The sequence below is a fragment of the Plectropomus leopardus genome, chromosome 2, assembly GCF_008729295.1.
Source record: "Plectropomus leopardus isolate mb chromosome 2, YSFRI_Pleo_2.0, whole genome shotgun sequence".
Classification (NCBI taxonomy): Eukaryota; Metazoa; Chordata; class Actinopteri; order Perciformes; family Serranidae; genus Plectropomus; species Plectropomus leopardus.
The window spans coordinates 2,751,953-2,779,430 of record NC_056464.1 but is presented as its reverse complement, the minus strand read 5'-3'; the positions used below and the strand labels follow the sequence as shown (position 1 = coordinate 2,779,430).

The 27,478-nt window shown below is 40.7% G+C and overlaps 2 protein-coding genes across 5 annotated transcripts in view; both read left to right on the top strand.

The window, feature by feature from the left end:
• Positions 1-819: 819 nt before the first annotated feature.
• Positions 820-7,715, top strand: si:dkey-19e4.5 (UBA_like_SF and PTH2 domain-containing protein). 2 transcript variants are annotated; one of them, XM_042495852.1, is made up of 7 exons: positions 820-951; positions 1,913-2,026; positions 2,876-2,947; positions 3,059-3,133; positions 4,092-4,189; positions 5,049-5,163; positions 6,305-7,715. In XM_042495852.1, the coding sequence occupies exons 2-7, from the start codon at positions 1,919-1,921 to the stop codon at positions 6,389-6,391; spliced, it is 555 nt and encodes a 184-aa protein (XP_042351786.1). In that variant the 5' UTR covers positions 820-951; positions 1,913-1,918; the 3' UTR covers positions 6,392-7,715. The 2 variants fall into 2 exon arrangements, with proteins under 2 accessions (XP_042351786.1, XP_042351777.1); XM_042495843.1 differs by having other exon boundaries at positions 820-1,028.
• Positions 7,716-9,674: 1,959 nt separating this feature from the next.
• setd5 (SET domain containing 5) overlaps positions 9,675-27,478 on the top strand; it is a 47,736-nt gene continuing 29,932 nt past the window's right edge. The window contains exon 1 of one of the 3 annotated variants that reach the window (XM_042498398.1): positions 9,675-10,108. The gene's annotated coding sequence lies outside the window, so the exon portion shown is untranslated. Of the gene's footprint in view, positions 10,109-10,915; positions 10,936-27,478 lie in introns of those variants that run through there. The other 2 variants (XM_042498384.1, XM_042498392.1) reach the window with 2 other exon arrangements.

Below are 27,478 nucleotides of genomic sequence, written 5' to 3'. Positions count from 1 at the left end.
GTTTGTGCATGTGATAATAAGTTTATTCCTTTTAACTATTATAATCACATGCACAAACTTAGAGGCAAAATAATCACAGCGATCACAGAAAGTGAGGTCATCAAAAATTATTATTATGAATTAATTTATGTATTTTTTTTTACGTATTTTTGGATCTTAGCAAATTTTTTGCTGACATGCCAGACAATAGACCAGGCCCAGTCTCAGCCTGTGTCAGCTAGTTTTAGTAGTTGCTAGGAGAAAAAAATACAATAAATAAATAAATAACCCTATGTAAACTTAAAATAGCAATATTTCATCAAAATCGCTATTTCACATGTCCCATTTAAAATTTTTGACCAAAAAAAAGTTTCCGTTATTTAATATTTTTAATTAATTTTAAAAAAAGTATTTACAGTGGAGAGAGGAACCTGTATTTTATACCTCCTCCTCAGATAAGTAAAAAACAGTCCCTTAAAACATTAGCCACGGCCCCAGCTGCAATAATAGATCGGATGCCTCTGGTGGTGTGGACTGTCCGGGGCCAGATTATCTGGTGCAGTGCGTGTTCATGAGACAGTGATTACCATGGAGATCAGGACGCTGACACATGCGGCTAGCCCACTGCATACAGGATCAAACCATAGACTGTATGTAAAGATAAAACAGACAAACCTGCTATACTGTCTGTTCACAGATTAAAAATGTGTCAATGGATTGTCATTAAAGTAAAACACAATGTCAGAATTGTTATAAAGACATTTCAAAGACACGGTAGTAGACAGTACATCTGCATATCATCACCACATAATTAATATTACCAGGAAATCTGTAGCACCTCCACACTCGACAAGACGCAGCATCCTGAGCCAATACACACGGGGGTCCAAAATGGAGTAACGCTGAAGACAGTACAGTCAGGAAGCCCACTGAATGTAATTTCACATTCAGACAGAAATTGTCTGGTCGCAGGTGAATATTGACAGTTGTAGAAATCGCGGGGAAATCGCCGTCGTTATTGCTGCTGTCGAGCTAGCTGCGCAGAACAGGTAACTACAGGCAACTAGCTAGACTCAAGCTAGCACAGTTTAGCGCTAGCGACTAATGCTAATGCTAGCTAGCTTTGCTACATCAGCTGTTGAGCAATGTTGAATTACTTAACTGTCGAGAAAAACGTAATGTTGGGCGTGTCAGTGCAATTTGTTATTGCTGCTGTCGCTGTAATATCTTAATAATGTTAGTCCAAACGACAGCTAACGTTGTTAACGTTACGTTAGCTGCTTTGTTTGCGATGCTAACGCTAATTTGAATGGCGTGTAGCTAACGTACATAGTGAGCTAACGGCTGTCACCTGGCCAGGACTAACGTTAACGTTAGCTGGCTCTGTCGACAGCTGATTTATGGCTTGTTTTGTCTCACTTTGTGGCTGTCTGTTTGGGTAGCATTATGTGTATTAGTTCTCTTCATATTCTCTCATAGCTAATGCAAAGAACGTCATATCATACCTCATTAAATTATGAATAGGGCCTAGCATGGAGAGGGAAAGTGACATCTTGCCAAATGATAGAACTCAATTAGGTGGAAACACATCGTGTCGAGTGACGTTTGGGATAATTTACGTAAAAATCCAGCGATTTAAAACTCCAGGCCTCAGTTCATTCTGTCTCTATCATTCTATCGTTCATATTTATCCACATTAGTGCAAATCATGTCAGAGGCATAGAGGATATTGGAAGCGGTTTTAAATCGCCTTAGAACAAATCTGAGTATGTTTTAAAGTGCTCTCTAAATTGCACATAGTTTTTTTTTTTAGACCCGAGGTGTATTTGTCATTTTCAGTCTGATGTGGTCAGTTTAGTTGACAGTGGTGCCATATTTCATGTGTTGTCAGTGGTGAGCAGGATGTTCACTGTTGCTGTTTTCCTTCTTCCAGTCAAGAATGGAGCCATCAGAGCAGTCAGGCCCGGACTCCGGCTCTCAGGATGTCAACCCTGTGTTTCTGCAGCAGCTCAGAGAGCTGGACATCCCAGAGGAGGCAGCCAAACAGGTGGGACAGTCCACTGAGGGCGGGCATGTAGGCAGCATGTAGGCCACGTTTATGTCAACATTCAATTGATAATTGTGATGTGGAGTGTTATTTTTTTTTTTAAAGCTGTGACTTTATGGTAAATAATACTGAAGTGTCCGAAAGCATATAAATATGGATTACTCATGTTAGCCTGATTTCATCATTTAAACCTAATCAGTTACATCGTGATCTAATGGTAAATTGATCAAGCACACACACCACATCCCAATCAATAGTTGAATATTTAAGATAATTAAGTATTAACTCTTGGAAACTTAAGCAAATTGGCTTGATTTCTCAGAAAAAAAACATGTAAAGATGACAGTGAGCAATGTAGAAAGAACTGACCAAAAAAGTATCAAGAAATCAGTAAAAAGTACAAGAAAATTAAATAAAGATTTGCTAAATAAACCCTAAAACAAAACAAAAAAAACAAACAACAGGAAATTAAAAACAAACAAAAATAAATAAATAAAAGAAACTCTTAAAAAAGTGCTTACATTTTTCATTCTGTAAAAGTATTTTAAATATAGAATTTTTTAAGTGCTTAAAAATGATAAATATTCTGTAAAATAATTTTAAAAAATACAATCATTGTCATCAGAAATATCGTTTTCTGCCTTTTAAAAAATATTTTTTAAAATTTACAAATTTTATTCAGTGTCATGCCAAGTTGCTCATTGCCTTTTTCCCACATGTTTTTACAAGAAATCAAACCAATCTGCTGAGTATTAGAAGGTTTAAATATTTGTAAAAGACATCTGGATATAGGGCCCACTGTTATTTACTGCTTTGTTGTAACCTCATTCATTGTCTCTCGTCTCTCAGGCGCTTCTTCACACTCGGAACGTGTCTGCCGAGGAGGCGGCAATGTACTACTTCAACAAGCTGGAGAATGAGGTGCCCATAAGCTAGCCTTAGTCCCCACAGGTACACCTTGGTACATTAGACCTTGTGAAGTTTGTCCAAAGCCAAATCTCAGTGTCTCCTCTTGTGTGCTCTGACCCTCAGGAGGAAGGAGATGATGACCTCATGTTCAAGATGGTGTTTGTGGTGAACATGGACCTCGCCATGGGGGTTGGAAAGGTAAGTCACTCTGGTATGTGTGGGATGTTTGTTGTGTTCAAATGCACAGTCCATCCTAAACAAAGTGTCCTAATGTTTCACAGTAGCTCAGACTTGGTTTGCTGCTCCTCTGAAAATAAAATGTTTTAGCCAAGCTAACTTTGAAACTCTTAACCCTATACTTGTGGTTTTGCAGTAACATGAAGCTGCTGTATGCTCTTATTTTTCCAAAAAGCCTGTCTTGTTCTGAAACCTGAGCAAATTTCTGTGATGCAACTTGCAACTTAACAAGACATGGCCCAAAATTTTGCAAAAAATTAACCTGAAAAGTTAATTTTAATTTAATTTTAGGAAAAAAGTTAAACACAAATAACAAAAATACCTAACAAAAAGCTGAATATATATATTTTTTCTGTCACATAATTTTAAATTTAATTATGGATTTTTGGATGGATAATTTCCTTATAAACCCCCCCCCCAGCTTTTTTAAATCACATTTTAAATAATTTTCCTTTCTCCTTTTACTTATTTCTTGCAATTTGTGGGACATATCTTGCCAAGTTTGACATTGCCCTTTTTTCCCATGTTTTCAAAAAAAATCAAACCAATCTGCTTAGTTTGTTTCAAAGGGTCACATAGCTTGTGACAGGGCGGCTGAATGCAGCACAAGAAAACTGATCGATTCAGGATTCAAAGGGTTACTGTCCACCAGGTTCTTTGGGCTCTTGATTGGAGTAGTTGACGCTCATATCACTTACACCAGAACAGTGGTCGTGGGGATTTCATATAAATGTTTTTTTTTTTGTTTTGTTGACATTCTAATAGAATGTGTGTGAGTGCGAGAAAGTTTAGTGTGTAACTTTGTTTGAATGTGGGTCTGAGAGCTGTGACAGATTCCTGTGTAGCTGTGACCTCAGCGCTCTGTGTGTGTGTGTGTGTGTGTGTGTGTGTGTGTGTGTGTGTGCGCGTGCGCGTGCAGGTGGCAGCTCAGGTCGGTCATGCTGCTGTAGGTTTGTACCAGGCTCTGCAGGAGAAGAACAGCTGGAGAGAGATGGCCTGGAAGTGGGACCATAGCGGGTAAGGCTCCCACAGAATGCTGGTGGAGAAAAGATGCAATAAAAAGTTGTGTATTTGTCATGTATCTGTCATTTTAAAAAATGACTCACTTTGTGATGATATAATAGCCTTAAAATGAATTTACTGGTTTACACTGAACATGTGCATATCATAAGATGGTTGAATCTAATTCCAAAGCAAACAAGATGCAAGGAATGAACTTTGAAAATTAACAACCTGAAAATGATTAACAGAATAATCTCAACGCGCCTTAACAGTGTCAGTGTACATTTTCGTGCAGTACAGTTGGCTTTTACATTTGAGATTTTCTTCAAAGACCATGGTAAAAATATGGCATGGACAGTTTGTGTCCATATCTGAAGTTCTTCTGTATCACAGTTCCTGTGAGGAGTAAGCATGCTCTGCTGCTGTTTGCAGAAACTCAGAGTATTACTTCATTAATGCTCCGGCTCCTGCAGTGTTTATATACTTTTCTGTGCTCTCACTTTTGTTTTTTTGTACAAAAATGCAGTCCTTCAGCAGCGTCAGAGCAGCTGTGTTAAGTTTGCTTTTTACTTGTCAGTCATTGTTCCATCGTGTGTGTGTGTGTGTGTGTGTGTGTGTGTGTGTGTGTGTGTATATTGCGGCTTAGGTCTGGGATCCACACACACACCTTTATCTGTTTACTTTGCAAAACTGCGCTCAGTTTAGTCAGTTGTTTCATTGCTGACATTGTTGACTGCAGACTGTATTAATATTATTATTTGATATTATTTTGACAGCATTTATGGTAATATTTCTTATACTGATGAATAAGTTGGTCAATGCTCGTTACCATTAATGCTAAATAAAGTAATAAATGTGCATGTTGTTGATACAGAGCCAAGAAGGTGGTGGTCCAGGGCACCAATGTGGCTCATCTACTGGAGCTGCAGGCCCTGGCCATGAGCCTCAGCCTGCCCACCTACCTGGTCCAGGATGCAGGGCTCACCCAGGTTAGCTTGTAAATGTCTTGTGAGGGAGGGACCAGTAGTCGTTCCCAAAATATTGATATTGAAACAATGATTTATACTAATATATTTGGTTAAAAAATATTATGGTGGCCTTTCCTAGGCCACTTAGTCTGCAAGGTGTCTCGGTGCTGACGCGTGTTCCAGCTCCGTTTTGTAAAATCCAAGCACTTACGTGAGACAGGAAAAAGCTTTAACAAGGTTTATTTTAGAATACAAAAGAAATACAGCAGGCAAAGTCCTTCCACAGTCACGTCTCATCAGTTCCACTGCCAACTACTGTATATGTCATATTCCTATCTCACATAAAAGGGTAAAACATGTTGCTGCACGATAAAGCACAGTCAAAAACATATCCTCTTAAAAAAAATGATATTTGTGCAATGGCAAGCAAGAGAAATGTCAGCTGATCTGAGAACCATTTATCTCCTACTTTTCCTTGCTCAGTGCTGCCCCTCCTTCTTTGTTTAATTCTAATCTAGTAATGTTTATTATTGTAAGTAATATTATCTTAGATATATATTTCTTTTTTTATATGTTAGATATATGTCTACATTTTATAGTCTTTATTATTATTTTTAGACATTACAGTTTGTATCAGTTATTTTATCTGTTATTATTATCATCACAAAAAAGTTTTAATTTACACTCGTTACAGTTGCCAGAGACTATATTTTTGTTGTTTGTTGTCTGATTTGTGTCTTACAAATACAGTTGTAAAGTGTCTTGTATGATTTAAATTTAAAAAAAGAAAAATAAAGTTATACAAAGAAAAAACTTACATCAATCCACATCTATGCAGACTCTGCATTTTCTATCACTAAGCTGCCTCAGGCACTGTAGCTGTGGTACATAACTTTGCCTGCGTTTTAACAGAAATAATATAAGTAATGCAAATATGAAAATAACATAAGTCTACTACTGTACAACATTCAAAATATACAAAAACTGTTGTTAAAACTTGAATAACATCAGAAGCTATAGATGTTATAAACCAACATTAACATTTTTACCAAGTATAAGATATGTGACGACGTGGCTCTTACACATATATTAGATGTTGTCAGAGCTGCCCAGTGCTGTGACGTGAAGACTCAGCACAGCCCCTCTGTCTTGTGTTCTGCAGGTGGAGTCTGGGTCCCGCACTGTGCTGGCCATCATGGGTGAGGAGGAGATGGTGAACAATGTCACTGGGAGTCTGAAGCTGCTCTGAGGGGCTCAACCCCACCGTGGAGGGGGGGGCATTGCCCTGCAGTGCCCAAGTGCGTCCAGCAGAAGGCGGCATTTCCCAACGAGAGGAGGAGTGTTGGCATGCAAGCGTGTAACAACCTTTTAAAAAAAAGACCTGGAGAACGAAGGAAAACAAGATGTGTCCCAAAACCAGAAAACAAACACCCTCAGCCATTTGTTTCCCCTTCATTCTTTGTCTGAGCCGCTTAGTCGGCCGTTAAGGGGGTTAAGGGGGGGCAGTTGGAGTTTTTTTTTTTTTCTGGTGACCTTTGTCTTTTTCTAACAGGCCACCTACTTAGAGGAGTCTTATTAGAACCTTAATCACTCTCACATCTAGTCTGTTGTCCAGTTGCACATCATGGCAAGTTAAAATCAAGTGTTTGGCGGTTGACCAATAATGTAGTTCTGCTTATTCAAGGGCCGTGAACTTTAGACTAATACATTATGTAATTATAATTATACCCATAGCAGATATAGTACTTCCCTGTAGGATTCACTACCCCTGAGTTAAGGGTAACTTATACACTGATAATATGTGAACAGTCATTTTTGAATTGATTTTTTTGTGTCTGTATGCAACTAACCTCCAAAAGACCCCTATCCTGTAGACTCAATAACATTACTCATTATTGGTAAATGGCTATATTTTGTATACATATGCCTGTTGGGGGCCATATACTGTATAATTTGTGGTGTGCCATCCTAAACAGTATGCGCAGTTACTGGACTTTGTTGTATTGTTTTTGTTTTTTTCTTTCTTTGCTCTAAAGGAAAAGAATCCTAAATTACATTTTTTGGATTTATTGGTAGAATTTTGATGATGGGTGAGAAGGTCTGTGGAGCCAAAATGTTGTGTATTGAGGGTCTCTGCTGGGCCTAACTTTATGCACTCTGACTGCCTGTGGAGGATAGTTTACACTAACGAGGATGGTGAATTTACAGCTTGACAGAACGCAAATAATTGTGTGTGCGACAGTAATTGCTTGGTGAACAGTTCTGCCCATTATTAATCTTAATACACAAAGAATGATGTGTGAGCTGTTGTGTCTATGTTCTCACTAACATATTTGTGGGCATGAGCTGCCACTCCCAGAATTCTTAGCTAAATGTCAGATTTTATTTGTAACAGAAGTCTTAAAAAAATGGCAGTGGCATGCATGCAATATGAAATGTACATTTGAGGCGACCGTTGAATCCCAAAGTTATGTCAATTTGTGTCTACACTTTGATACCTCCTCTGTTATACAGTCATTTGTGTGAGTGCTTCAGACTTACGGAGACAATTAAAATGCCTCCAGATTAAGTAACAAAGCATGTTGAATGGTGTTTTTACTTCACGGACTGGGAACATACAGACTGTGCATATGAAAGAGATGTGCTGGAGCTGAGGCAGTGGGAGCAGTGAGAGCAGTGTGGGGGAGGGTTTAACACAGCCATATTGCAGAGCGTGGTTAGGACTGGCCATATGACATTGCTTTTTCACCGCAGTAACAATGGCAGGATTGTGAAATATGGCCACTGCCTACCATGGGAGTCCGAAACCTCTGCCCCTTTAAATTACCAGCCTTTGACGCACCGTCTTAGCTAGATAGATGTACTTTATTGATCCTAAGTTTGGAAATTCTTATGTTGCAGCAGCAAGTTTTAACACACTGAAAAGGAGCAGTAAAAACACTAATAGAAAAAAAAAATCTCAATAGAAAAAATAAACCAGAACAAATTCTGCAAGAATACGATATGTACAAAATACCATAGAAAGTATGCACAATTATACACCTAATATATAGGTATATGTGTGTGTGTGTAAAATGTATTACATTGCTTATTTGTTGCTTATTATGTACCTTATCGGTTGCTGGGCAAAATAATTTATTTGACTCATTATGCATCACCGTGCGTTATTAATTCTATAACAGTAGAATTACGATGGTCTGTCAGGACGTTGGGATTATTTTATGTCTACGGTTGTGTAACAAAAGGGAGCCTGGTATTATTCTACATCCGCACTGCTTTGTGCGGCCTATACCCTCACTAATTGTGTATCCATCCGCAGATGTATCAAATACAACCTTCATGTTTCCTGATTCAAATTTATAAAGCTCGGAGTCTTAATCAATTGTACTTTGGAAGTCCCTTAGCCGCAATGAAGCAGTTTTATTATTCTGCTGTCTAATTTCGTCTCTCGTCAGACCTCTGCAACAAATGACGTTGGCGTTTATCACCGCGGCCAATCAAAGTCGCCCTCCCAAGTCTCATGACAGGACAAGAAACCAAACGCGTCATTAGAACCATTTGTTTGTAAATATGGCAGTCCGAATACCAAAAGATTATTCACTTATATCTCTTGATATTTCCGCTTTGTTTGTGAATCCAGTGTGCGTGGTAGCTAAGCCAGTAATGTAAAATATCTGTCAAGAAGCAACTTCTGTTCTCTTTATGTAAACGCTATCACAGCAAAGGGCACGTTCGTTTCTTTCGCCCGTTCCTCTGGTATATCATCCACGGAATAGTTTCATTGAGCCGCTGCTGTTAGAGCTATTTTCGTTGCGTCGGTCATTTTTTTCAGTGTCTGAAGAGTGTGGGAATAGACTGAATTCAGCAGCGGGGACAGAAGTAGGAGGGACCAGTAATAAGTACATGCAACCCAGGAGCACTGGTCAATTTCCCTGTCCAACCCCTTACCAGATGCTGCCAGAGCGACACCTCATACTCCATTCATCTGACATACCGGTAGGTGGGGCTGACCCAGTGGGCTAACCCTGCCTCTGGTGTCCCTGGAACTGAGCCCCAGAGACCCCGTGTAGCTAACGTTTGCTATGTATTGGTATGAAAGCTCCTTCCACGTTAAATAGATGAATGTTACCCTGAAATCAAAAGCATTAATCCCACTAACGAATTCAAATTAATTCCATAGCATTTGAGTTTAATAACGAGCATTTCCCGGAACTTTGAAGGTACAGGTCCTCTGTTGGGTGTCAAATTCTCTCCCGGATCCGGCCACTCTCTCTCGCTCTCCTCCTTGTACGCCACCAGTACACACATATCTTATTGGGAGTGAAATTTCGCTCCCGTCCTCGAAACTGTGCCCGCCCCCCTTTGACGTAGTTGGAGGCAGAAAAAAACTCGACGCTGTAATTTACCGAAGACTTCATGAATGACACGTGGATGTCCAATCGTTGACGGGAGGCGGGACATCGCAGCAAGGGCCGCCCAAGGAGAGAGCCCCTGCACTGTCGCCAGGGAAACCCCGTGGCGTGGTTGTGTGTCAGTTTCGCTGGGACCCGCGGTCGATGCCGGTGAGGAGGGGGATGGGCGCCTCTGCGAATGTAAGGACCCGAGACAGAATCAGAGTCCTGTATCACATACAGCAGCATATACCCCATTATAAATAGCGACTGTATATATACAATACACTAAAATACATGGATTTATCCACCGGGGATCTATAATAGACACTCAATGGATGCAGTGCACCTGAACAGGACAGGGAATTTAACTTTCCGCCCATGCGTGGGAGACACTGAGAAGTTTGTTTCCTACCCCGGGAGAGGGAGCTACTTTTGAGGGCAAAGGATACAGGAGACTCCGAGGCCGACTTACAGGCCTTCTGGTCTGGTTGGATTCGATGTTGGGATACTCAAAGGACCTGCCATTGTACATGCATCTGCCTTGTTTGTTCAAGTTTGGAATGCCTCTTTAGGTGAGTACTTTGAATCTGTGTTAATAGTTATTTTTACCCTCTATAGACGTGGAGGCAGTAACATAAAAATAACAGTCAGTCATGTTTTCAGTCAACCAAACACAGCTATGAAGCTAACCAACTTGGCTAACTACTTAGCTTCCACTTAAGTTTAATGGAACAAGTTGGTTGCCCCCACAAGCTTTCCACTTCTAAGAGGTTTGTTTGGCTGGCTAAAAAACTCCCCATGTTGATGGTGTGCCTTACAGAGCTGCTCTTAGCTGTGTCTGGACTGATCTTTCATGACTTTTTGATCCTCGTGTTGTTTTTGATAGCTAGCTTGTTAGTGTGGAAATCCATCACATTACTTGTTCTATTATAGCCCATTTTACAACACTATGTCAAGCAACCATGTCCCCAAAGCTCCCAGTAACTATTCTGCAAGTTTTCAAGAGTTTTGACTCGTGAAACGTTTAGTCCATTAGGGTGCCTTCAGTTCAGTTTTTCTCAGTTTTCATACCAGGAATAAACCAGTCACTTAGCTATCGTCATAACGTTACCAATAAGATACATAATGTTTGGCCTTGAGTCCAGTTAGCTACAAACTGGTGTCGTAAAAAGCATTAAATAATAAATCTTGTTTTTTTAAGCAAGTTTCGACAGTGTGTTTCCGCAGAGGCTTAGCATAACCCCAACGTTGCTCGGTCAAAACAACACCAGCAGCACGTTAAAGCTACTTCATTCGCGTTTGTGGCATAGTTGTTAATTCGGTTAAAAAACTGAGGTGAATAACGTTAGACCTGCATCCCCTACACTGGGCAAGGAAGTTCAGAGCCAGACCGCGTAAGGTAATGTGCAAACTTGTTTTGTTGAAACCAAAAACGGCTTTTTTGCATGATTCTTTTGACAGCAGTATGTTAAATGTTGTTCTGGGACCACGAAACTGTCGAATTTTTTAAAAAGTTACCCACGACATTAGTAGCAATTTGATCATTATTGGCGACTCATGTTAGCTAAGCAACCAGCTGCTGTGTTGGTTAGCAGACGAGCCATAGGCAACAAATGCTATATTAGCCTTTTAGCTAACTTTTTGGATGTTTTCCAGTTGATTGTGTCCTTATTTTGAACCAGTTCGTTACAGCATACATTACACGAACCGTTTCGCCCGGTATGTCTACACCTGAAGACGTTTTTGTAAGATGAACACATGACTGCAGTGGCTTTCTAGACTGATACGTTTAGTTTTATGAAAAATATGGTGCCTGCATCACGGTGCTGTTTGGCTACATCATGTTAATGCATTTGTCTTTGGCAACATTCCTAACTTCGCTGAGGCGTGTGAATCAAGCCCAAAGCTCGGTTGTGTTTTTTCTATTTGTGCTTGTTATTTTTTCCCCGTGTGTGTGTGCGCGCGTGCGCGCGTGTATGTGTGTGTGAGGTATCCAGCACACAGAAAAGCAGATCTGTTGGGTAGTGACTTGCTCTTCTTCACCTCCCCCACCTACCAACCCCCAGCCTCGGTGGCGGTTAGGAGAAATGGGTGGTATTTTAGAGGGGAGCTCTTGTTTCCTTTTTTAGCCTCCATTTTTTTTTATGTCAACGTGTGAGTAAGTGCGAGTAGCATTGTTGAGTGGGAATATAGTAATCACAACTTTCGACCAAGTTAGCGACCTCATAGCTGGTATGATTTTAAGATCATTGCGTGGCTCGGTCATTTGGATCTCGTCTTAATTGTAACAGAATGCTACATTTACATCTTGAGCCCTCCCGGAAAGCTATGCCATGCCATTTTCACAGTGTAGTTGATAATTTTTAGGGTAAAATGAAGCCCATTGAGAACCATGAGCTAGCAACCGCCACACTTTGAAATCGCCGAGAGATGAAACAGCGCCGTTTCCCGCGAGTAGTATGTTTTTGTGAGGTTTTAATATTTATTAGGACCCCGCTTTTTCCGGGCATTAATGGCTGCCCTCACCGTCGCCTGAGTAGCTGTGCTCCACTCAGCTGCACCACGTCGCCCCTCATTGTGCTGCTGCTGGAGTCCGGAGCAGTGGACCCAGATAGCACTCAGAAATACCTTATTTTGCTCCATCAGACATGGTTATGTCGATTCATGTGCTGTCAGATGTGGGACTTCCTCCTAGCACTGTCTGATCTGTTATAACAAAATGTGGTTGGTGTATTACAAAGCTAAACACTAAAAGTACTGCTCACTCATCAAATATGTTCCAACCAAATGTGGTTGAAAATCTATTTAATACTGAACTGATTTGAGGTTCAAGTAACCCAGTGTTGTTTTTTTTTTTTTTTTGAGCTGTTGTTGACCTTGCTTCATGAGTACAAAGATTACACTCGTGCTTTGCTGGGGGGTGGTCAGCCAGCACCAAGTATTTGGATTGATCTGGATGCCTGTTGGAAGCCAGATTGCAGTGCGCCAAGCCTTGTTTTCATTGGTTGCGACTGACATTCTCTGAATATGTTTCACATCTTTTAATAGACTGTGTGGGCTGCAGCTCGCAAACCTGGTCTCTGGAAACCATAGGAAAGACAGGCCCCTCCAACACCCAACCCCCCCCTGACCCTCGCCTGCCTTCTTAACTCAACCTGCCACCCTGGGAAGAATGAACTGCTTGGCTGCTTGTTGTGTCTGCTCTGTGGGGAATTGACCCGCCATGTTGGCTTTCCAGGCCATTCTATCAGGCAGCTTCAGATTATGTGTTGGAGTGAGATGCATGCGTTGGGTGTTGAGTTACAACAATTCATAAAGGAGCACTGCCTTCACTGCTCTAGTGTGTGTGGATCTGTCTACAGGATGAACCCTCTGTTCACATATGGGCCTCTGAAACATTGGGGATCGGTGGAATGTGCAGACATGAAAGGTCCAGTTTTTTTGTTTACTAAGGAAATAAAGTGTCTCTCATTCACATTCACACAGTGGTTACAAACCTAGAAATTTAACTGTCAGGTGACATGCCCTTAAAAACATAATAAGAGTTTGTGAGCGCTGTGTTCTGATGAGTCTGGATCACACTCCTTGCAGAATTTAAACCCTGCTTTGTATGTGTGCTTGTATAAGAGGGAGTGAAGCAGGATATTGGCTCATTTCCAAAGGAAGAAGACAGGATTCTGTCTCGATGCAGACGGTTGGAGAGGAGGGAGTAGGGGGTGTTGCTGCGTGGAATAGGAATAGGGGGGGAAAAACCCTGTCCCTTTAGCTTTCCATTTGCATGCTGATGACACTGTGTATCATTACATGGAGGGCAGGTGTAGCTATTGATATGTTAATAAGGTTTTGTGTGTGTTGTGCCTATGTGATCAAGTCAACCAAGCCAGTGTTGTGCATGTGCACCTCTATGGAAGTAGAAAGATTATATTCATATAAGTGAGAAGCAGTCGTGTGCACGTTGTCTCTGAATTGTAGAGTGACCACACTTCGTATTTATTAATATGTCACAACTAAAGGGTCTATTTCTTGAAATCAATTAAATTATTGAGTTTTATATTGAAAATATTAAGCTGTTCAGTCACACCTATACATATGCATTCATATGTATGAAGAGTAACATACATACTGGAGAATGAAGAGTAACATTTTTGTATACCATGGGGATTGTTTTACTTATTACTTCTGTTGCTGGAGGGACTGACTTGAGATACTTTCTGGCTGATTTTTTGGGAGATAGATACAGCACCACTGCATCTACCTTCCCCTCTGCAGCTGCCTTGTGTTATGCCGCTCGCCGTCTTGCACAACGGGGTTAAAAACAAGTGGCTCTGACGCCTGCCTCCTCAGTGCATTTCTATTGGTGCAGCAGTGCTGGAGCTGCTCCAATGGGGCGCAGCATTTCCTCTGCGTTGGGGGAGCGGTGTTGCAGAGGGCTGTGCTGGTGAATTCTGTTTCGTGCTGAGAAGCAATGCTTCTTGGGAGAATAATGGAGGAGGAGGAGGCTGGGGGAAAAAAAAAAAACAAGGCCGAGAGGGGAGTGAGGCAGGCAATCTACGTAATCATCTCTCTCTGTCTCTCTTTCTCTCTCTCTCTCTCCTTCTCTCTCTCTCCTTCTCTCTCTCTCTCTCTCTCTCTCTCTCTCTCTCTCCTGTTCTTGTTTTATTGCACCCTTATGTTTTGTCCTTCATTTCCTTTTCTTTCTTTCACTGTCACGCTGCCTGTCTCGCTTTCTTGTGATACTTGGCCGAGCATATAGGAGGAAAAAACGCTCAGCAATATTCAGAGGTGTCTGTCCACCTTTTGAACCACAGGCAGCCATTTTAGGCTCCACTACATTAACCCTCCTCTCTCTTTCCTTATCCACCCTTTCCCCGTTCCTGTTATTCGCTTTCTTTCATGTAGCCGAGGACACCAAAGATTAAAATACCATGTGTTAGGTGAAACCAAGATTGCAAAACCTTCAAGCACATTTCCAAGTGTGTTTGCTCAGAGGGTGTTGTCAGGTGGAGAGAGAGAGAGAGAGAGCAAATAAGGAGCGGGGCAGAGGAAAAACAACCTAAGAGAGCGTTTGCACCAAAGTCGCCACTCGACACCAACCCGCTCCCAGCTGCCCTGTTTTGTAATGCACAGCAGCAGCACTAAAAACAAAAGGGGGAACGAATGGCTGGTGCCAGGTTTTTCCAGTTCACAGGGGCCTTGCTCCGTCACCTTGAGCAAATGGCTCCTGTTAGGAAGAGTGAGGTGGGAGTTCTTGTTTTCTTTTTTGGTGGCCATTCAGTCATGCTTTCAGAACAGGTTTGCTCTGAATAAAAGAAAAAAAAACAGTGAGAGTGGGACAATTAAAACCCTTTAGCAGGGCAAAATGGCTGCCAGTCCTCAGGGATTTTACTTGGTGTGACACCTTGCAGTCTCGCATCGGTCAGTCCTAACATATGTGCCATGCTGCAAATGTTGCGAGGTGGAGCCGGGGCAAGCCCTCGCGTCGCTCTGGATAAGACCGTCGGCCAAAAGAGGAAATGGAAATGTCATGTAAATGGGTTTGTCATGCAGTGAGGTCACGTGTGAGACACAGAGGGTGTCTCTGCTTTATGTTCTGCCAGAGCCCGAGCTTATCTAACAACAAGATGGCTGTTTTGGACTTCATGCCTCTGTGAGACTACTACTTGGAAAACATCCCTCCCCACATTTGGGAGTAGGCATGGCTTACAGGGAATACTGCCATTGTGGAGACTCGGTGTCCTTCCCTCTAAAGATATTTAACACCCTGAAACCCGATCTAATGGGTTTGATTTCTTTCAAAACCACGGGGGGGAAGGCAACTTTGTAAGACATGACCCAGAAAATAGCAAGAAATTAATAAAAAAAAAAAAGTTCCAAGAAAATCACCTGAAAAGAAACAAAAACAGAAAAATAAAACAAGAAAATAACTAATAAAACTAATAAATTAAAAAATATAAATATAAAGAATTCATTTTTCTGTTACATAGATGAAAATATATAACAATAGAAGAAGACAAGCGTTTTTGCTTAATTTATGTTAATTTATGTTGCTCATGGAAAATCTGTGATGTATGCCCACTTTTATTTTTGTTTGTGTTTTTTATCTTTATATTTGAAATAAAGTATATTCAGTTCTATTCTAATGCAGTTATTATCAATATAATTTTCTGGTCAAATTCCCCTAGTTTTTGGTAATTTTCTAATAATTCTCCCCCTTGTTCTGATAATTTTCTTCATAATGTCTTAAGTATTTCTTGCAATTTGTGGGGCATTTCTTGCCAGGTTTGTCATTTGATTTTCCCCCATGTATTTGTATTTGTGTTTGGAAGAAAACAAACCAATTTGCTCAAGTTTGAAGGGTAAAATAGTGTGATCTCACAACAGCAAAGATTTTGGATTATGTTCTGTCCTCAATACCTCTGTTTTTTATTTTCCTTTTTGTTTGTTGCTGTCATGTTTAGGTATTTATGATAGGGGTTGATGTTTTTCACAGAAGTGTCCGGCTTCCAGCTTGATTTTCAGAGTGAAAAGGAAACCAGCAGATCAGTTAAAGGTAGTCAAACAGGCAGCAGTATTTTTGCGTAGTCCGTTCTTTTTCCTCCTCTAGGTTAGTGAGCCTCAAACGGACAGTGGTCGGCTTGTTTGCCCTGCTGAAACAGATGACTGATTTTGTGTCATGCTGGCCCTGCTGCCGACTGCTCTCTCCCCCACCCCCTTTATAGCACCTACTTGGCTTTTGTTCTCCATTGTGTGTCTCTCATCCCCAGTCTGGTCCGGTCCATTCAGGCCGCAGCACAGCGCTGTGTTAATGGCAGGCCACACTGCGCTCCCAGGACACTCGACCGCTCAGCACGACAACAGCCACATCACTACCAGAGCATTATCCAGTGATGATATATCTCAGCCACAGGCCCTTTGAAATTTAGTTAGCTTGTCGTACTGCAGTGCCACATGTTTGCATCATTTCTTCATGTGTCATTCCTTTACCCCCAAGTCTCCAGCCTGTGGAAACTATGCCTTGTCATGATATTTCTTTGCGGTTGTATGAACAATTGGCTGGTGCCTCAGTCTAATCACAGCTTGTTCGAGGAGTGTTTTTAGCCCGCTCTGCAGCAGTTATATCTATTTGAGGTAGCTCTTGTGCTTTGGAATTGTGGCAGAGGCAGATGATCGCCCCGCTGTACTGAGAAATGGTTTGCTCCTATGCATCACATAATTGTTTTATTTCGCTTGGTTCAGAGAGTTTCGGAAAGGCAGCTTGGATAAGGGAGTGATTGAAGCGCTGTTGTAATAGCGCACTGTGTTTGGCCGTGTGGGTGTTTGCGCTTCTCGTTATTTTTGCCTGTCATTTTTTTTCTCTCCTTGGTTGTATTCAAACTGTTATGTCACCATGACAATGGAAGCCACTGTGAATCATATTACAATGTAGAAATAACAACATACATATATAAATGCCTAGGCTGAAGCCCACTTTACATTATCACACTGCAGTCTTGTTAGTCAGTTGTACATTTTCCATTTGTGACATATGAAGGAGGCCAGCAGTGAGTAGCTGAATGTTAAGTACAAAATTAATTGAGGAGTCTGTGACAACATTTCTTTGTGTATATAAATGTGTGTGTGGTTTTACTGCTTTGTGATATCGTAAATGTGTTTTGGTGAGTGTGAAATAAGATCCACAGTGAGCCTTGCTTTCTCCCCGGCCACATATCCCGTTTGTCTTAAAGGCAGGCCCTATTGATTCGCCTGTTTTTCATCTTCAATTTCCTCCCCCTGTAGCTCAGCGAGTGCAGCTCGACCTGCGCAGTGCTGGGGAATGGCAGATATATTCATATCCTTCCTACAGCAAGCATGTGTGCGGGGGCAGACTGAGGGGGCTGGTGTAATCTCACTGGACTGGATGTGTTGTGGAGGTTTTGTGAGGCACAGGTGGACGCTGTGCAAGCGTGGACATGCTGTTCAAAGCCAAACTGTGTATGTATGTTCATGTATGTGTGACCCTTCTAGCACCCTCCTTGAGAGTATATTTGGAAAGGACACTGTGAATAGACCACACCATCCCACCAACCAATCAGATACATACGTTGTCAGTGTATTCAAATGTGTTGCTTACAGTCGTAATGGCTAATTATGTGAAGATTGCTCACATGTTTAGGTGAGTATTCTGAATGCAGAGATGTGTGGGATGGAAAACTTCACCACATTCTTTTTTCTGTGTAAGCCAAACTGGATCCAATCCTGTGCTCTTGTGCCTTTTGGGCTCAGAGGCTGCATCTGATGTTTCTGCATCAAGCCAGCCATCACTCACATCTCCATGGTTAAACCACTCCCCTCGTATTCTGACTTTTATGGCAAATGCATTGACACGGCCCATGATACACGTGACTATGTCTGCTTTTCAAGATAAGGTGTTAACACAGGGTATTTCTAGAATACATATATGAAAATACGATTGTTTGGATTATAGAGAACTCTAGGAATGAGTCCTCAAAACTCAGAAATCATTCAGCATGTCAGCATCTCCAGTACCCTTGTCTCAAAGTTTTTTTTGAATAGGTTTTTGGCTAGAAGCCTGAAACAAGGTCTGTTGTTAACACAAGCTGAGGAGACTGTCATGCTATGTTCTATGACATAAAATAAGTCAGTATATACTCCACTCATGAAAGCTGAAGCTTATATGTGTCTTAATAAAGGTGGTTGCTATAAAGTGGTTAAATGAGACTGCAGAACATCATCACAACCAAGCTGTGCTGAACATGGCTTAACAGCCCCGTAGTGTTAGCAACGTGACCGTAGGGTTGTTCATTTATTGCCTGACATTAGCCTTTTGCTTCTGGGAATTGCATTTAGGCTTCAAAAATCTTCAAAAATCCTCAAAGTGGTGTTTATTTGTGAAAACTGTCTTGCTGAACAAAAAATGTAAGTTTCACGGAAGTTGAAAAATCAGTGGAAAAATCCCATAGGCTTTTTGACGAGGGAACCAGGGTGATGTCAGCTTCTGGGTTGGCCTACAGGAAAACCAAGGGGCACTCTATTCACAGGATGTATAAAGCACATGACCTGCATCCTTTATACATTAACAAATCCCTCCCTGTTGGGAGAAAAAAACTTTTTTTCTTTCATTTGGAGTTGCTGAAAAAATGGGGACAATGATCATACAACAGTTCCAACCGAATAATTAGATTGGACAAGAGGCCTTCCATTAGTATATACTAGCCTACATCCACACAAATACTTTTACTATTGCCACATTATCAAAAGCGGCCACACTATTGCAGCATTTTGTAACTCCTAAACAGGAGATCTTTCAAAACACAGCTGACCCAGTTTTAGTTAAATGGTGACACAAACATCCACATTTCCTTCCTGATTGGGTATCGGTCACAATGTTTCAACTCAAAACATAATAGCAAGGTCTACATACCTCTCGTGATTCTATTGTTTTTGTGTGGTCACTCCTTTTCACACCACCATGGCTTCCTCCAGGGGCGGCTGATGCTCCTGGTACCACTCTGATATGTTGCCATGATTGCTTTGCAATGACTCAATCTGTTTTCCACCACCGTGACCATCATAAATTCACATGAGGTGACGAGGTTGAACTGTTACTGAAACTAACAGTTCAACCTCGTCACCACTCCAAACAAAGAAATATCTGGTTTTTCTTTTTGCCATCTCTGATGTATTTTTTGTAACTAAGCAAGCAGATGTGGAGTAGACAATCTGCTTCCTGTTTACATCCACGTCAGGTAATGCCCAGTATGCCCAGTTTACGCGAATGGTCGTGTGATATGTGTTCTCAGGCGTGTTAGTAGAGGATGGAGATTATCACTGAAACAGTGTGAAAGTGCTTGTGTGTATTGAGAACATTTTTGTTTTAAAATGAGAACATATTAGTGTGGACCTGGCCTTAGAGTACAAGATCACTGGGACTTTTAACTATGCATGTGTTACTCCACTTTACAGGTGTTCTGAACTGTTAATAAGCTTGCATTAGCTGTCATGGTAACACATTTTGTACAGCATAGATGTACATATTTCCACAAACAACATTTGAGTTAAATTATGAATGGTTGTCAGGAGGGGATAAAGGCAAGGGAAGAAATGGATATTTAAATGATTAAAAAAAAATGTAAAAATTGTTTTTGCTTATTACTGTGAATTAATAAATGGCGCTAATAGGACTGTTGTACTGTTGCATTCACCCCGTGACCTTGTGTAAACAACCGAATCACAGTTATACTGATATTCAGTATAACTGAACAACCTCATGTTTGCTTGATTACATTTCAAGATTATTAATGTGTTGTGCTGCCTATTGATTTAAGTTCTCCTAAATTTTGTGCTGGTGCTCCTAAATTTCTCAGAAAGGAGCACCAGTGGTACTTGTGGAAAAAGTTAATAGCCCTGCAGTGGCATGAAAGGAAAATTAACACGGTAACAGTTTCTTACTCTACTACTACAACATTATAGAGGGAGAGACAAGTCTTCAATATTACCTAAAGTTGAAACAATTAATGTACAGACTTCATACTCAAAGTGATAAAACTAAATTCTTTTTGTTTGTTAAAATGTCTTTTTCGTCAATAGGTGCAGGTTTCATCTCGATTTTCTTTTGCAAGTCTGCATTTAAAGTAGGGATGTCATAGGTTAACTGTTAACCGATTAACTGCAGAAACTATTTTTGACACGTCAGTCTATAGGTTAATTGTGCTATTCCTCAATTAACTGTACTGCACCCAGCCTGGGTCTGGTAGGAGCTAGCGGTGGGGCTCATAACTGCTTATACTGCTGTGCAGACCTAAGAGGGTTGCTGTGAAAAAATGACGCCCCAGCGAGTAAGCACCTAAATTTCAAGCTCTAAAACCCTTTATCATTTATGACTATCACTGTTAGTTTTCTGTTAACCAAAACTAGCAGTGTAAGCATGATAAGTACTGCTAACATCTCAAATCAAAACATCTCCCGCAATGAGTATAGTTTTATTTTTGGAGTGGGACTGTTCATTAGGAGAAATGTTGGAATATTTACACTGTTCAGCTGTGCATTGCACAACACTCTTGGAGCACAGAGCGCACTCTGTTCAGACGGAGCAGCAGAACAGCAGGTGTAGTGAAAATAAACTTATCTGTACATTGTGCTGGGTCCAACAGTTAACTTTCACTCACTGCACCAGCCTCTCCTCTTGTCCATTGATCCGATCAGCTTAGAGTGGATCAACTGATAAATTTTCCATGCTATGTGGTGACTGAAACGCTTCAATCTAATGTGAAGGGATAAAAATAACTCTTGACAAGTTGTGCCTGTGCTGCATTCATGGACCCACATTAATGTCCCTGAATTGAGAGAAGGGGCACAAAATGTTAGCTATTGCTGCATATAAATTCTAATTCTGTGGGGGACGCTGATCTGCCAACCCAAACTTATTCTAGTTTTTGTGTCTTGTGTGTTTTGTTTCTCTTTCTTCTCAGGCTAAAATAGCTTCTGAAATAGTATTTTGTCTATGCAATAATAAGCCACAATGTCTGGTCAGTCAGTTTAATTGCATCCACTGTGGATGATTTGAATTGAGCAGTTGGGAGAGGGAATGTACCCAAAATGTAAAAGTTTGTGCCGTTTTGAACATTGTCCTGTGATTATTGTCTGTGCAGTCATCCTCAGTCTAATAGTTCCACAATAAAACTGGAGGCAGGGAATTTTAATAAAGCATTTCTTGATAACCCAAATTATGAATGTTCATTAAATCTTCCAGGGTCCTGAGCTGGCAAATTGCTGCGGCCCCTTAGATGGAATGTCAACTCTGTTCCCACTGGAAAAACTCAACACTAGCTAGAACTCTGTTAACCAATGGTATGTGGTGTTTGTATTTGTCAGCTCTTATTGAACATTTTTTTATGCATCAGTGGTTTTAAAAAAAGGCGCCTCAAAGGAATAGAGCTAAGCTAGCTCTTTTTCCCCTGTTTCTAGTCAGTATTCTAGGCTAGGCTAACTGGTTGATGGATGTAGCTTCATATTTAACAGACATATATGAGAATGGTATTGATCTACTCATCTTACTCTTGTCAAATGAGTGAATAAGGCTTTAGAATGTTGAACTTTCCCTTTAGGGTAAATGAAGAAAGTGCAGGGTGTAGACCAAGTGTGGAGTATCTGTCTCAATGTCAAGATGTCCAGTAAGGTCATTGAACCAGTTGTGGAATTACTGAGTGTTGAGCTGCCTTTGGCTTTTCCTCCTTTTGTCACTCTCTTTATCTTTGAAGTTTCCCACTACAGAACTGCCCTGCACGCTTATTGTGAATGAGTGTGCTCATGTACACGCTGCCATTTCATTTACTCTTGACTTCAGTGGAGTGTGTTTTTGTGTGTGTTAAGCTACAGCCGAATTGCTAGTGTGAGTGTAAGGTTTCAAGGACATTAAGGTGTTTGTTTTGAACAAATTTCTGTGTAGCTCTGGCTTTATGTTTGGGGCTACTCTTTCTGGAAAATAAATCTCTGGAGTTCAGTTTTTTTGCAGTGTGCTGGCACGTTTTCCTAATTTATACACAGAGTGTTTTTACATGGACGTCAGTAGTCCAGTTATGACTGGGCTTTTGAAGTATGTAAGTTTTGTGTTTGACCATGTCAGTATCATATCCCAATTTCAGGAACCTGGATAAGCCCTTATCCCATGAAGGAGAAACCTCAATATGCTAACCGAAGTACTCAGGAAATAACCAAAATACTGTTACATGTATTGGAGATGGGCAATATATCGATATTGGATCAATCTTGTAACATGAGACAAGATATTCCCTTAGATTTTGGATATGGTAATATTGCAGAGATTGTCTTTTTCTGGTTTTAAAGGCTGCATTACATTAAAGTAATGTTGTTTTCTGAACTTACAAAACTGTTCTAGCTTTTCTATTTAGGGATGCACAATAATATTGGCATTTGGAATCGGCCGATATTGGCTTTAAATTGAAATATTGAAATTGGCCAGTATGCCTATTTCTGCCAGTATGACAGTAAGATTTTTTTTTTTTTTTTTTTGACCAATGAATGAATATTACATACACTGATTGCCATTGTATCTTATGTTTCAGTCTGCTGGTGGGCCACCATAATAGTATGTCATGTCAGTATGTCATATGATGTTAATTCCACTACAGAAGAGACTTCTCACAAGTGAGTTATTATATACCAGCATGTTGCATATTGGCAAAAAATCCAATATCCAATATCCAATATATCCAATATATTTTGTGAAAGCACCATGAGTAGACCCTACAATATTAATAATAATATTAAGTTTGTTTTTTTGTTTTTGTTTTTGTTTTTTCCCATAATGTCATAATATTTGATTTTCCCCATATGGCCCTGCCCTAGCATGTGTACACCTTATCCCAGTACTTGAATGGCTTCAGTCAAGTCAAGTTCCATAAATACGAACAATGGCAGCAGCGAAAGCAGTGAAAACGTGCTGCAGCGATGAGTTTTTTCTTTCAATGATGCAAGAGGCTGCATGTCTCCATCCACTGCCTCCCTGTCATATGCAGTGGTAATGATAGTGACAGGCTGACACTGGCTGAACTGGAGGAAAGTTTTTTTAAGAGTAGTGTAGCTCCCTTCAGGAATAGCTCAGTGTGGGCGTAGTGAGCAGGAGAGAGATTGGCGGTGGATGTGCTCAGAGCAGACAGGTGTTGGCGGTCAAGGCCAGAGTTTACATTAGCCAGTATATGCGTGCTTTTGGCCAGTATTATGTGTAGCTGTCCGGCCAAAATGTATGGTTGGAAACATGCCAAATAGATTTAGAAAATTAATTAATTATTAGAGAATTGAAAAACCTAATATTGTGTAACCTATAGCATAGGCTGTGTTGCCAAGACAACCTAAATATAAACTAATATTATACAGACATTTTATTTGCATATTAATTACCAACAGATCTCTTTGTCAACTGAAGTGTGTCTCTGCCTCTCCAGAGCATACGACACATGCACAGTGGTCACGTTCTTTTAACGTGCTTGGTGTAGTTAGGTGAAGGCATCATGGATCATGTTCTTTAGGAAGACCTCCAACACATCGCAGCTCTTCTGGAAGAACAGACTGGAGGTAGCTTCCCTCCACCACAGCGCGCCAGAATGTGCATAGCGGGCTCTGTATTTAACCAAGATGGCCTCAAGCTGCGGCATTGTGAGCCCAGGCCACAAGCTCAAGATAAAGATCTGCAGCACCATTTTCCATTTTCACCATTTTCGGTGTCGGGACTATTTTTTCCACAAGCAAATCTGTCCGTAAAACACTAGTGTTGTGAACAATATGAATGTCATATTTGATATGATGTAAATGATTATGTGCTTTGTGCACTGAGTCCTTTTTCTCCTTTGCCCCTGCCACAAAACCTGTGATCAGTCACTCTGTTCAACAGACCACTTTTTCATTTAGCTTATTTTCAAGTTTTTTAATTTGAAGTGTTTTATTGCCATTTAAAAGACCATTAAAGGGCCATTCAAATCATATGGTCAGTAGTTGTTCTATATGGCCAGAAGTCTGGAATATTGCTGGCCATATTAGCTGTCAAAAAAGTCTAGCATAAACTCTGATCCAGCAGAAAAGAATTTAGCAGGAACTTTGTCAAGTGGCAGTAACTGTACAGTGAAGTGTTTAATATTTCCTGTCACACTCTCATATTGCCAGTTTGTTTTTGTTAAAATTACAGGTTCCTGCAGTAATCAGTAACGGGGATGCTAGTATTTTTCATGTGTGCTGGGGTATGAATTACCAGATTTCTCTGTGTTCCATGTAAAGATTATATCCTGATTATGATCAAAGCCAGGATAACCCCTAATAACTGGGATACTTATGTCCATGTAAACACACCCAATGTGATTCCAGTGTTACCCCTGTAATTCTACAGGCCTGGTGGGCAGCTAGGCCAACAGGAAATCCTGCCAGGCCAAAAACGTATATATATTTTGTAGGCCAAAAATAATGCCACATGTGCAGTCATTTGAAAATCAGTGATGAGGAATAGTCTCCACTGTTCAGCTGTCATTTTGAGTTGCGCTAGTTTCACTTGCATTTGTTTTTAAGTGTGGGGCTTCGGCCGTCGCAGAACATGGAGCTGCAACCCACAGTGTTGCAAAGGAAGGAAGAGGACAGGTGAGGTGAATGTTACTTGAGTTGCTGACAACTGGGAACGTGATGGACAATTAAAGCAAGTGCCATGGGCTTCAGCTTATAACGTTCTATGAATGTTTGTGCAAGTTGAATCGTTTCAATGAATAATAAAATCATGAAGAAACTTGTGATTCACACCCTCCCATCTCTAATCTGAAATACAGTTTGCAGGCGGCAGTTATTTTAACCAGCCATGACAATGTAGCCACCTCGTGTGTGTGTGTGTGTGTGTGTGTGTGTGTGTGTGTGGGTGGGTTGGCGAGCGATTCAGCGTCTAGGTGTGTGTGTGTGTGCGTGTGCGTGCGTGCGCGTGCGCGGGGGGGGTCATGGTGAAATGTGTTCCAGGTGACACCAACTGTAGCAGGGACTACCACAGAAGCATTTTTGAGTGTGTTTATATGTCTTCATAGGTGTTTGCATGTCTGTTTGTCTGTTGACAGACTTGTCAGTGATCACAACCGTGTGAAATGCAGTTACGAAACTGTATAGGTGTGTAGTTGAGATCAAAATAAAGGCAGACAATGGAGCTGGGTTTTGGCCATGTAAGGGGGCCGGAAGTAAAGGGATAGCAAGTACCCTCCAATTATTTATCAGTTGCTTGTCCAAATCAACACGAAGCACTCCTCTCGTCAAAAATTAGATCCATGGCATAGTATTAAAATGATGAGAAAATGTCACTTTTAAAGCTAGTTTTCCTCTTACTCCCATTATTTATCACTTCTCGTCTGTAGTTTGGGCCTGTGTGTGTAATTTGTAAAAATAATTCTTTCTTTCTCTCTTGCCAAATCAGTGGTGAAGATCACCAGAGCAAATACCAGGATTTCCATTGTCATTACCATGGAAAACAACAAGCTGGTTTCCATTAAACCTCAAATTGCGCATATTGAAATTGCAAATATTAAAATATGCATTATGCAAACACGTCAATTTTGAAACAAATCCCTTTTATCACTAAAAAGTGTTTACACCCGCATGAGGTGGTATTTCAAGCGATTCAAAAAAGCCATATTTCTTAAAACTGCAAAGGAAACACTTGGTTTTTGAAGGTCACATGATGCTATGACTATGTGCTTGTGAGCAGGAACTGGCTCCCTCACGATGCAGCAGGGGCTACAAGAGATGTTGTTGCATCACATAACTCTACAAAAGTTGAGCAGATCATCTAAAAGATCTGAATCCACAATTCCTCTGTGAAATTGCGGACTATCAGCTCCCAGATATCCCTCATACATGGCCGCTCCCACGTATAAGGAGCTTGCCTTTCCATATTTCACACCCCTACGTGGCCTTGGATTTGAAATAATGACGGCTAGTACAGTGGCTGCAATAGAAATAAAGCTGCTAATGTTTTGAACATCCATCACCATGCTTCTTGGAATGTTATCACCAGAGGAGAAGTCCCAGAACATCACTCAGTGGAAACAGTCATCTCGCAATTGTGTTTTATCAACATTCTGAAAATATTGCTTAAGTTTTTGTGAAAATCTGTAATGGAAACCTGCCATGTTGACCTAATTACACCTACTCTGAGTCATTGTTAACTGAATCATTATGATTCACTATTAACTCTGTGTGTGTGTGTGTGTGTGTGTGTGTGTGTGTGATGTGTCTATTTTTGGTTGTTTGGCATGTTATTTAATGCTTACAAAGCTTGCCGTGCTGGGGTCTGTTCATACAAGGTGTGGCATTTTCTATGTCTGTGCCTTTAAATTGCTGTACATGTGCTCCTGTGGTTGGATTTGTTTGTCCCTTTTTATGTGAATTGCACTCACTATATTAACCCACAGATACATTTTGTTATTAACGGATAATCAAATAGCTTATTTCAGATCGGTATGCACGTCTGCCAGTGCTCAACAATGTCGGAACGCCAGTGTGTTTCAAAAGATAAAGCAGGGAAGGGAGAGAGTTATGTGAAAGATGATAAGAGAGAAAGAGAGAGGGTCTCCTTTGCTGTTCATTTTGTGTGTATGTCCCTCCCCCTTGGACTTGTCTCCAAAATGGCCTCTGTTCTAGTGGAAGTGAAAAGACTTTGTTGAGCCTGCTGGTAATTTGAGCCCAGTATTCATAGCCAGAGGAACGAACAAGGAAGGGAGGGAGGGAGGTGGTGAGGGAGGAGGAGGGAGCGAGGTAAAGAAAGGCTTTCCTTCTTCGTATGGAATTTACCTCCCTAGTTCACCGTCTGGTTCTTTTGGAAGAGGCCCAAATAGTGACTCCCTTTGTGAGTTAGGTAGGAGTGAGGTGGCTATTTCTGTGAAGCAGCGATCAGAGGGATTCAAGAAAAAGGCTGTGGATGGGGCACCATGGGATCCACTTCATGTCATCATGTCTAAGTATATTACAAACTCGTGTTACCCTTCCATGCCCCATTTCATGCCATTCTCTTCTCAATGGATTTAACCCTTTGAAACCTCAGCAAATTAACTTGATTTCTTTCAAAAATGTGGAAAGAAGGGCAAGAAAATAAGAAATGACACAAAAAATAGCAAGACATTAGTAAAAAGTACAAGAAAATAACCCGAAAATTGGTGGGGGAAAAATGATATTAAAAAGAAAGAAAAGAAATGGAGGAAAAAAACAAGGAAATGACTCGGGGAACGTGCTTAAAAACATATAAACCTAATTTCATATATGTAACTGATGCTTTCAAATGTAGTTTTCCCTAGCTTTTTTTCTTCTTTCCTTAGACATTTTTCACTACCCTTTATAAAGTTGTTTCTAAATCTAATTATTTCTTGCAGTTTGTGGAAAATTTCAAACCAAGTTAGTGTTACAAAATTTTG